The sequence below is a fragment of the Tetrao urogallus genome (genome assembly GCF_951394365.1).
Source record: "Tetrao urogallus genome assembly, chromosome: Z".
NCBI lineage: Eukaryota > Metazoa > Chordata > Aves > Galliformes > Phasianidae > Tetrao > Tetrao urogallus.
Genome location: NC_136816.1, coordinates 19,848,974 through 19,861,017, shown reverse-complemented (window position 1 = coordinate 19,861,017; position 12,044 = coordinate 19,848,974). Strand labels below are relative to the sequence as shown.

General features: G+C 41.9%; 1 protein-coding gene across 2 annotated transcripts in view; it reads left to right on the top strand.

Annotated features, from left to right (window-relative positions):
- The window catches only part of PSD3 (pleckstrin and Sec7 domain containing 3), a gene marked incomplete at both ends in the record, with an annotated part of 111,730 nt that overhangs the window by 83,771 nt on the left and 15,915 nt on the right, over positions 1-12,044 (top strand). For both annotated transcript variants that reach the window (XM_079548121.1, XM_079548122.1), the window contains 3 exons: positions 3,393-3,550; positions 4,436-4,580; positions 8,063-8,206. In XM_079548121.1, the coding sequence (XP_079404247.1) occupies positions 3,393-3,550; positions 4,436-4,580; positions 8,063-8,206 (447 nt within the window). The remainder of the gene's footprint in view (positions 1-3,392; positions 3,551-4,435; positions 4,581-8,062; positions 8,207-12,044) is intronic.

Here is a 12,044-nt window from a genome sequence, read left to right as displayed (position 1 = left end):
GCGGTCATTTGAGATTTACAGGGAGGTTTATCTGGGCAATCTTGTCTCTGTGCCCTTTTCTTTTTTTTTTTTTTGTTTCATTGGAACAGCTCCAGTGCTAATTACTGTGCTGCATATTGTTTTATTTTTAATGAGTAATTTGTGAGAGAGAGAGTTTCTGAATTAGCGAGCACAGAGGCCACTGGAGGGGCTCAGTGGAAGCATTCACAATTAGCCAACTAAACATGTCTGCACAATATTATATAAAATTAGAGCTTTGACATGTTTGGGCTGTTGGCCCTGACTCTGGACATCCTCAGGCCAAGGCTAATTTCCTGCCTTCAGTTTATAGCAAGAGGAAATAGCAGAGTAGGAGCTTGACAGAATGTCTCTTCACTAGACTGACATGGGATGTGAAAAGGGGCTTATAAGGAGAGGACGGAAGGCTGCCCTCGCTTCCTTGCTAGAAATTGCATATGAGCAGCTGTGCAGGACGTGGGCCTTGTGTTTTGACTCTGCTCTGAGGTTTGCAAAATCTTCGCTCTTTGATGTGATACTTTGTAATCTTGTGGGATTTCAGGTATTTTTATGTAGTTATTATCAAATATGTTTCCTTTGTCAAAACTTACAAAAAAAAGGGAAAGGCTATAAAGGGTATAAAGTGATCAGACACAAAACTTTCTGAAAGGATTTTGCATCCATTATGTGAGTTGACGAGAGGTGTCCACTCACAAATACCTTGGCTGATAAAAAGCCGACTGCTGTAGTTGGGTGTGTCAGAAAAGGATGCAGGAATGTGTGTCCATCTAGAAACTGGGTCAGCAGAATGTAGAAAAGTCATTTGTTAGGAGTCTGAGAAAGATGAATTCAGCATGTAATTACATTGTGTGCAACATTCACAGCAGATTTCAGTTGATATTGAGGTCACATTTCCTTTCTGGTTCCTTATGTATTTCTTGCCACTGATTTGGTCTAACTTTAGTGAGCTGCCTTTCATTCCTGCTCCACCTCCACACTGATGCTCGCACATGTGCTGTCCTTGGTGGCATATGAAATATGGATGTTCCTTTGCCCCTAGCATTGCTTGCCAGTTAAGAAGAGTTGAAGGTCTTAAAGGAAGAATTCTGACAGCACATTCATGTCCCTTCAGTTTTCTCTTAGGCTGGCCAACTACTGGTAGACATTTGTGGTATGCTGATGACTGCTTTTGGAGAAGCTGGCAGGGACCCATCTGTCAAGGTAGAGTGCAACCATCTGATCCAGTGGGATTAGCAAGGATCATAATGAAATCTCTCTGTCAGTAAGGAGGGGCTCTGAGTCAGTGCCGCTTCTGGGACTGCCCAAATGTGGAGTTGTTCTGGAACAGATTTAGACACCAGTGAGTTGTGGCCATCGGATTCATCTTACAGAAAGCTGAGAGGAACCAAGCATGGTGGTAGCTGGCACTGTCTCAAAGCAGTGATTTTAGGAAAGCCAGAATATCATGCTCTGAGGTCTAAGTTCATTTCCTGGCCTTGATTTTTTTCTCATTCCCTGGATAGTGTAGCCAGTCATTTCCTCCAGAGCAACCACTAAAGAAATCAACTTTTCTACTTTTGAAGGAGGAGGCTTGCTTCCTTCATCATCAAGATAGAGCTGGGCGAGACGTTGGCCAGCCTTCTCTAGTTCTTGCCCTTTAGCTAGACACCTTCACAAATTTGCCTTGAAGAAGGGGTATAGAGTGTCCTCAATGGGAGTAGGCAGAGTGTCTCATGATAGGAAGGTCCATCCAGTACTTGCTGGGACTTGGCAGGACCTATAGCCAGGAGGGCAAAGGAGCATTTGCCTTAGCTCTCTGTCAGGCATTGAAAACTCCTTATGTCACAGGTGATTAGCTGAAGACTACCCTTTGGACATAAGCGCAACAGTTCTCTGCCTTTCAGCTCTGTGCTCTTGCCTCGATACAGTTGGAGCTGTTGATCGTGATGGTATTGCTGGTTAGCTGCTTCTTCCCTGGCTTACTGCTGAAGTGTCTAACCGGCAGCAGGTTCTAGGCCTAAACTTGCTGGACTAGCCTGGAAACTGGCAGAGTAGTGGGATGTTTTGCCCTCCCTTCTGGGATATGGTGGTCACCACAGGTGGTGACTGTCTTTCCCTGAAACTCATCCTGGGGAGCCCCAGACAAACCCAGCCTCACTGATGAGAGCACAGATGACCTCAGCAGTTGAAGCTCCTGTCTGTATACCAGCAGATAAACCATGTAAATTAATCCATTAATTCAAAACGTGCATCTTAAGCAGCTTTTCTCCAAGAGAAGTACCTTGCTGGGTGTTTAAGCTAATGCTGTCCCTGCTGTATGATTTGTGTCCTGTACTCTGTTGTACACTAAACTCCATCTCATAACTCTTGTGTTCAAGTGAAGGGATCAATAGTTATGACACCTGCAGGGAATTACTTTTTTGTTTTGCGGCTATCATACTAGGTCACTTCAGATGACACTGATTTCTGGTGAAGTCGTAGTCATTTCAGAGGAAAGATGTAGAATCAGTTGCTGGCTGCTTTACTTGAGAAACGTTGTACAAGACTGCTCATGATTAACTTTTCCTTAAAAAGCTTCTGGCTTTTCTTATATTCGGGAAGCCATTTGTAGTGGAGTGTGCTTTAAATTGAACTTCTGGCAACGCAATTATTGTGCACTTGCCCAGCTCCTGTTGCTCAGGAGATCAAACACTGCTCCCAGCAGACAACTGCAACACAGAGAAGTTTGACTCACTGTTTTTATTATTTGCTGGGAGTGGTACCGTGTTGCAAACCTGAACAATCCTGTGCTTGCCATTTGCAGATCCTGCTCAGAGAAGGTATTCCCTCCTGTGGGTCATACAGATCTATGCTTCCAAAGGGTTGTGTAATGTGGTGTAACTAGAACCTGGCCTGTTAACCCCAGGGATTTTTATTTTTATTTTTTTTTCCTTTATTAAAGACTAAAGATAGATATGGATTGTAGAAAATGTGCAAAGGAACTGTGTGATGGTGCTGGATCCATAAGGCTGTTAGTGTGTTGACAGACCAGCCATTTCTAGGTTTTCTCTCTAGCATCATAGCAAAAGAGAGATTTAAAGAATGTTGTGTATTTGCTTTGTGGAGACTGGTAGGGTGACTTCTACACTGTTAAGGACAAGTAGAGCTGTGGAAATTGAGAACTCCAGCAGGAATAAGCAGTTGAGTAGTGGAGATGGAGAGCTGGCCGTGAAGGATTCCTGAAGTGAGGACAAATAGTCCACTGCTGATTTGGAACTACTTCTCTTCCTTTTGGAGAGACCACGTACTTTAATAATGTTTTTCATCACTATGCAACAGGGTTTTTCTTTAGATTAAGGGAAAAGGAGTAGCACGTGGAGAAATAAGATGTCATTTTTCCTTGCTAATTTCTGTAGGATGAGTACAAGCCAGAAAAGGCTTTGTCGGAGGAAGATCTGAAGAATGCAGTTAGTGTGCATCATGCACTGGCATCCAAGGCAACAGACTATGAGAAGAAACCCAATGTCTTCAAGCTTAAAACAGCAGATTGGAGTGTCCTGCTTTTTCAAGCCCAGTAAGTGCTCTCTTCTGATTTGTGCCAGTAGTTGAGGGAAGAGGGCATTTCTAAAGGAGGGTTAAATTCATGCTTGGACAGGTTAAAACAGAGGCTTAAAAGGTTCAATCTGTTTATATGATTAGAAATAAGATTAAGTAGTGATATGATTAGAGTGCACAAGTAGTTCATGAGAAAGAAATATCAGGTTTTAAGAGGCTTTTTAATCTAGCTGAGAAAGGCATAACAAGATGCAGCAGCTGGAAGCTGAAGCTGCAGGAAATTCAATTTGGAAACAAGGCACAAACTTTGAACAGTCAGAGTGATTAATCATTTTAACAGATGACCGAAGGCAGTCTTGGATTCTGTCTCCTGATGTCATCAGGACTTAGCCGGATATCTTTCTAGAAGATACACTTCGGTTAGAAACAAAGTTAGTACTTAATACAAGAATAATTTGATTAAGCTCTTCAGGCTGTGATATGCAGACAGAACAGATGACCTTCTTTTGGTTTCTGGCATTGAAAACTGATGCACAGGTTTTTTGCGTTAGCCCTTATCTACCAAGATCCATATAGAACCTCCTAGAGATCTTAGGAGATCTTATCTGCAGAACAGATGAAACTTACGACAAATGTCTGAATCAGGGCGTTGACTGGCTCTGTTCCTTGTTGCGCTTGGTTTGGAATAGGAAAAGATGCATGCTAGGGTGAGTTATGGACTTACTCATGAGCTAACCTGTGAATGAGGCACCTAAACTAACCGCTCTCAAAAGACAGAAGACTCAGCAGACTCTAAAACCTGTTCAACTCTTCTTGCTCTCACTTTGAAAGTGCCAGTGGAAGGGTAGGATAGAGGGAGAGGAGGCTGAGTCAACAAGTGCTTGATATGTGTTTTTTCCTCCAGGAGCCAAGAAGAGATGCAGACCTGGATCAACAAGATTAACTGTGTGGCAGCTGTCTTCTCTGCACCACCATTTCCAGCAGCAATTGGTTCCCAGAAGAAGTTCAGTCGGCCACCCCTGCCAGCCACCACAACAAAGCTATCTCAGGTGAGTTGTTGTCTAGAGGGTTGGTAATGGAGATTGTTCTTGACTGGTGGGAGTCTGGAAAGTGGTCCCTAACTTTGTTTTGCTCCTGTCAACACTAGTATTTCTAGGAAAAATAGAACATCTGCTAGGAAGGTAGATCTGTTTGTTTCCTGATTCAAGATTCTAAGTAGAGAGAACGAAGAATTAAGTTGGCCCAAAGAGGACATTGAAAAAGCATTTTGCTCCCCAGTCCAAAGGGAAAATCAGAAAACACTACTGAGTGCTGCTCCGTTATTCCCTTTGTCTAAGCTTAGAGGGACAGTTTGAGATATGGTGCTATCTGGAGCCTTTCAGCTAACAGGGAAGTCATGGTTCAAACATGACCTGCGGTTGTTTGACCTCATAGTTGTTTGAATCCCCATCTCTGGAGACAGTCAAGGTCAGGCAGGACAGGATCTGAGCAACCTGATCTACCTGTAGATATCCTTGGTCTTTGCTGAAGTGTTGGACTAGGTGACCTCTAAAAGTCCTTCACAACTCAAACAATTCTATGATTCTGTGAGGGAACGTACTTGAATATAATTCCTCTATATTTCTGATGAAAAGAAAGAGTCATTAGTGTAACCAGTACCAGATATGGGATTTTCATCCCATGGATATAGTCCTGCAAAGGACATTTCAAATACCATCAAACTGGTGTTATTTTTATGAGTGTGTTTATTACCACTGATTTCAAAGGAAATAAACATATTTCTGATTATTTGGATTATTGTGATGGTTAAGGGTGAAAGATGATTCATCAGGCAAATATCAATTTTATTTCTCCTCTAATACTTTTCTGGAGGTCCTTATCGGCTGAGGAAGTTCTTTTCATATGTTTGTTAACTGTCACATGAACATCCTTGGTCTTCCCATATGATTATGTAAGCTTTTACGTTCTGCAACAACCTGTGTCAGGGAGTTTCATAGCTTTGATACTTCTTGCATGAACAAACATCCCCTGCTTCTTTCAACCTGGCTGTGCCTGATGCTTGCACCTGTAGCTCTGTGTACTTTGATGTGATACATGCCTGCAATTTCTCCTGCATTGGCAGGAACCCACTTCTCATTGCATTGATCAGGTGGCAGAAGGGAGAGATCCCAATCGTTGGTATATAATCTTATGAGTAAGCTGCTATAACTTTTTAAGTCATCTCCTCATGCTGGATTGCTTCTTAAATGCATTTTTGCCATCTTCATAGCCTAGCAACACTCCCTAGAAACCATTATCTCATGATCTGCATTTCTCTAAGGGGGTGTTTTTTATGTCGCCCCTGCTTTTTCCTGCTCTGTGGCAGTAGCCTTTCTTCTTACGATGTGGTGACCGACTTTCCATCTTCTATTCTGGGTTAAAGTTTAAATCATGTCTCATACAGGATAATAATAACTTGTCCTTTTGCTCATGCATACTTTTTTATATATACTATCTGGGGTTTCAATAATTTTCCCCCAGACACACAAAAAAAGCATTTTTACTCATTGTTCTGTGTGATTGTTCCATTTAGCACATTGTTTCCCAGTCTCACTGTTTCTATTTAATCTGGAAAGAGATAAAATAGAACACAGCCCTGTGGTTTGTGTCTTGAAGAAAGGGAGGCACAAAAAGTGGAATAAGATAAGCTGTTTTAGCTAACGGCAGAAGAATGTTAACTGTTCAAAGCAGATAAATTCAAAGACAAGCAGAGGCATGTCTGCTTTTATCTGTCAGTGTGGAAAAGCTGCCAGCGGGCTGCTTCATATTTGGCAGACAAAAAAATATGAATTGTCAAATGCCTCTGGTTGCTGTTTAGGATTCTGTGGGCTGAATCATGATGCACAGTACTTCTTCAAGGGGCCTCTTCCTGGTCAGGCAGAAGATGCAGTGGAAATGTAACATAGCTGAGGGAGGGAGGATGGATATGACAATCTCCATGCAATCATTGTACCAGCTTTGCTTTTAATGTCTGATCTCGATTAGCCTGGAGGGATGTGACAAAACTGTGTATAAGGGAATGCCAGTGTAGAAAGGATTTAGTAACTTTGTTTTCCTTTTTTCCTGGGGGTATGAATATATACACAAATACACCAAAGGCTGCTGCCCAAGAAATTACAATTGCCAAATCAAGAGCTTCTCAAAGACCTTCTGTCATCAGAGTAGAGAACCCACTGCAATAGGATGTCCCTGAGACCAGTAATTTAGCACAAAGAGTGGTTAGACACTTACGGAAAGAACAGTGAGTTCATGATAGTTCCTAATAGCAACAGCAATTTCTGGAAGCCAGTAGGGATCAGTTTGAGCCTACCCATGTATAAACCAAGGCAAATTACCCACTTATTTTCTTCTACAGTCTTCTTGGAAAGTAAAAAAGTGAAACACAAGATTAGCTGGGGCTCAGCTATTATCCTATGTAGAAGTTTTTCCCCTTTCTGCACTTTTCTGCAGCTCAAATTATGTGAGCTGAAAGGCTTAGTCCTTGGTGTTACTCATAGTGCATTGCAGGTATGTCTGAGATAGGCTTGAAGCTGCAAGCTGCACATCCACACCACTAGGACACTACTGGCAGCAGTCCTCTCTTCTGAGGCTGGGTAAGTGTCTAGTAACTGAGCTAGGTGTTACCTGCTGTTATGACTGACTAGATCATTAAGGTCTGCACAGTAGTATCTATATTTTGGATTTACCTAAATCAAACATAGTTTTAAATCCAAGCATAGAGATGGCCAGAAGGCCATGCAGCAGGAGCTGGAAACCTTCTGAGCTGAGGGAAGGTTAGCTGACAGATGGACTGGAGGAAGTGAGTGGGCCTGGGATTATGATAAAGGAAATTAGAAAGGAGAGAGTAGCAGCTCTTCACTCTTTCCAACTGCACAGTGGGATAAGCACTAGTAAGCAGCTTAGTAAAATGAGATACCTTTTTAGGAGAGAGCAGCCCCTCTTCTTCTGGACGCGTTGCATTGTTCTGAACAAATGAAAGCCACAAACTGGAGAGCAATTGCTAGTGTAGAAACGTAAGGAAGGGCTCTGATGCCATATCCTTTCTGTCCTGGAAAAAACTGCCTATGTGTTGCAAAGACCTGAGGCAGGGTCTTTGCTTTTCTCATTCTGCCCTTGGTCCGACTCCATGTAACAGCCTTAATTAATTTGCCAAAAAATGTATTAGAGCAGAAGTGTCATGTTGTCAGTAAGCGTCAGTAAGCGTCAGTAAGAAGTGTCTGCAGCAAGCTGCTTCCATTGCTCTCAGCAAGGCAAGGGATGACAACTTTGCTATCTTTCCCAGTGGCATCTGCTCACTGCTGAGTTTTTCTGCAAAGTTGGCCACTTTACTTGGATGCCTTTGAGAATGCTGTTGGGGACAGAGCTTTGGGAAAACAGGTCTGATCAATCTAATTAAGATTATTTAAGATAAAGCAAAAGTTCTCTTTTTACTTTTCTTTACTGATTGAATATTTTAGATTCTATAATTTATGTGCCTAATGTGTTTCTGAAGGATGAACAGCTGAAATCCCATGAAGCTAAGCTGAAGCAGATCTCCACTGAACTTGCTGAACATCGCTCCTATCCTCCTGACAAGAAGCTCAAAGGCAAGGAAGTAGATGATTACAAACTGAAGGACCACTATCTGGAATTTGAGGTATGTATGGGAAACTTTATTGCTTTTACTTTTTGTATATGGATGAGGCTGGTTTCATACTTCTAATATAATCCTGTAGTTCTTCAATTTTCACCTTATTCCAGTAAGGATGATTTCTTTCTCAACAAAAAAGTCACAGTGGTCCCAGAAGTCTAGATATGGGTCCTCCTTTTGATAAAGACTTCCTGTGACCTTGGCTGTGGGCTTAGCTCCTTATCTGTAAAATGGAAAAATGTGACCCTCTTTGCCTCTTTTATCTTTTTGAAAACATGACAAGCTTTTTAAGCAGGAGCTGTCTCATGTTGCAAAGCCATGTGTTGTCCAGAGTGATGGAACTTTACTATAGCACTGCATTGATGTCATTGCATATGGTGAGTTTGAGATGTTTTGTTCAAGGAGTGTGGCTGGCCAATTTGCTTTTCTACATTCCACATATCTGAAATGATCTGACCAACAGTCAAATGAGGAAGTGGCTGATAAGCAAAGGGTACACAGTGATGCGAACAAGAGAGACTTCATAATCAATAAAAGAGAAATAAAGCAGAGTCATCTCACACATAATTAAGGAAGTGCTCATAGAACAACATTATAAGGAAAGCTTTCATACCCTTCTAGGGCAAGGAGAAGGAATTAGAGGTCTGTGCTGTTGCAGGGCTACAATCTCATTGAGACTGGAGAGATTCAATAGGGTAGTTCAGACAACAGAATGCTGCCATGAATGGATACAGGCTTTTTAGGAAGGACAGGCACAGTGAAAATATCTTTTATGTGATTTTGCTGCTCACTCACACAAAGCTTTGCTGAGAGTTTGTGGATCAGTATTAGCATATGGAGCAAGACAAGTGGCATTGTATTGTCTGTCTGATAGGGCACTTTCAAAGATCTGCAAGAAGAGTTGTGCTTGCAGGCCCTGGTCCTCCTGCAGAATTTTGACCACCTTATTATCCACTTAAGAGACAGCACAGCAGGGCACAAGCAATCCAGGAGGTTTCTGGAGTGCATCAGCAACAACTTCCTAATGCGGTGATCAAGCAGCAGTCAAGGAGAGACACTTCTCTGGACCTTTTGTCTGAACAAAAAAGAACTCAGGCACATGAACTTTGGGGACAACCGTGGCAGCCAGTTGCTATGAGATGTGGACTTCATGATCCTGTAAGGAGAAGTTAAAGCAAAGAATAAAATCACAACTGTGAGCTTCAGGTCTGTTCAATGAGCTGCTTGAAAGAATCCTATGGGATACAGCCCTCAGGGGGAGAGTGCTCCAGGAGAGCTGGTCAGTTTTTAAGTATCACCTCTTCCAAGCTCAGGAATGTTCTGCACTAACAAGCAAGAAACCAAACAGAGGTAGCAGAGGCCTTTGTGAATGTAGAAGCTGCTCCTGAAAATGAAGTACGTGGAGGTGGAAGCTGTAGAAAGTAACAGTAGGAATTTAGAGATACTGTTCAAATATCAAGTTTGTGTTGCTGGTTTTAAGGAAGCCAAAACCTATGAGGAGTTGAATTTGGCAAAATGTAGTAAGGTCAAGAAGAAAGGTTTCTGTAGGCACCTTAGCAGCAGAACAGCCAGGGAACGTATGGGTCCTAGTTGGAGCCTATACTGGAACAGCAGACGTGGTCACAGTGGACAGAGAAAGGTCAAAGTAGTCAATATCTTCTTTGTCTAGATCTCTATTGGTAAGACCAACCTTCACCCATTGCAAGTCCCTGGGCCTAGTGAATAAATCTGGAGCAAGAAGCCCAGTGAGTAAATCTGGAGCAAGGCAGATTTATGTACTTAGGAAATTATATAAATTGGATAGCACACAAGTCTGTGGAATCTGATGAGATTCACCCAGGAGTGGAGTTCTCAGGGAGGTGAATGATGTAAATGGGAGGCCATTCTCAATTACCTTTGAAAAATCATGGTGACTAGGAGAGGTTCCTGAGGACTGGAGGAAAGTTGATGTCATTCCTATTTCAAGAAGAGCAAGGAAGAATGCCCAAAAGACTACGGGCTGGCCAGATTCTTCTCTATCCAGGAGAGACTGGTAAATTAAATTCTCCAGTATAGCCCTTCCAAAAAGACTGAAGACAAGAAAGTGACTGGGTGTAATCAGTTTTTGTTTATGAGGGAGAAATCATGCCTGATCACCATCATGTGAAGAGAGAACAATGGAAATGGTTTATCCTGACTTTAACATAGATGTTGTTGTTACCTTCTTTCATATCCTTAGATAATCTGATAATGAGTATTCTGGGAAAGTGGGCAGTGAGGTGGCTTGGAAGTTGATAGTCAAACGGTTATGATCAGTGTTGAACACATCAGTCAGTTGTGCACAGTCAGGCCACACACTTCTCCTCCATGGGAGTGTTTTGCAACTTTCTTTTTGCAAAAGAAAAGTGAGCTACCTGAATATGCAGAATGGGAGCTTTCCACCAGTTCTGTAATTTCCTCACCTTCCCTTCAGAACAGAGTGCTGTCAATGTCGTGCAAGGAACTGGTAGCAGACCTTGCTGCATGAGGTCCCTGCAAAAGGGCAAGAGGCAGGTGAGGAGGTATTTTATACTCATCTCTTTCAGGCAGAGCCTGCTGGCTGACTACACCACTCATCTGTGTACAAAGGGCCAGGCTAATACATCCCCAGAAGAATTGCAGAAAGGACCTCTTAGTTCCCAAGGAAGCAACATAGTCCCATTAGGGAGGAAGAAGCCAAATTTATTTTCTTTGGGTCCTTGTAATTTTTCCTCAACTGCCTCAGTTTCCGTCATTCTTATTCCTGATGTGGTTCCTGCTATGGGGTTTCCCTGTGAGTTGGTGCGACCAAGGAGTTGACTGTTCCTTGTTCAGGGATGTGCCTTCAAGGATTTCTCCCTACCTGGTGTCTTTGCTTCTTGAAACCAAGCAAAGAGCATTTTCTCTTTTCTTGTTGACTGAAGAAGTACTACTCCAGATTATGATTGTTCAGTATGGCAAATATATGAGCAAGAAATCTTCTGAGTGCTGTTAGGTGAGAGGTGAAACTAGGAGTTTGATGGATGGCTGCCTTATCTCTTCTTTACATGCATTCAGGCTGCAGAGATAACTACTTTTAATTTTTGTGCCGTATTTTCTTGACAGAATTTTCTAGATTTTTTTTTTAAAAGGAAATTTCCACCAAATTGAATACTTAGCTTCAAATGTCAGAACATTAATAGAGCAAGTTTGGAGCTGAAGTCTAATGAGAAGCTTCCAGATGCATTGCTTAATCGATATAGAAATGGCAAACACACAGTATCCAGCACAAAATGGCCACTGATGAAAGTACAAGGCAGAAACTAGTCCTTGTCCCCTAGTGTTGTTTAGTGCACCAACAAAAAGCAGAATTCCATATGGTGGTAATGTCTCCCTCACCCTTGATGAATATTAAACTGATACTAGCCTTAGAGCACTTTATTGGCTTCTTTTTTTGCACCGATGTCCCATGTATTTCACGATGAATCATCCATCAGCCCAGTGCATTGTTTGAATTCTGCTTGCTGTTTCTACATTTCCTTTTATACTGTATGACACATCTTATCTGCTTAATGTGTTTGTCATTCGCATTGTGGAGCTGGAGCTCCAAATATGGAATTTATAAGAATGCCTTTTCTTAATTTACTTTTTAGGTATATTCTACCTATTAGGTCTTGTTTATTCAGAGGGCTCTCTGGAAACACTGTCACATTCTCTCATGTGTTGTTCTTTATATTCTGCTCTTCACAGTAGTTATCAAGCTTTTAGTCTTTCTGCCCTCAAATAGGTATTATTACCTGAACTTTTATTATGAATTAGATGAATTTTCACTAAATGCTTTTTCCTTTGTCAGGAACATAACAGTTTG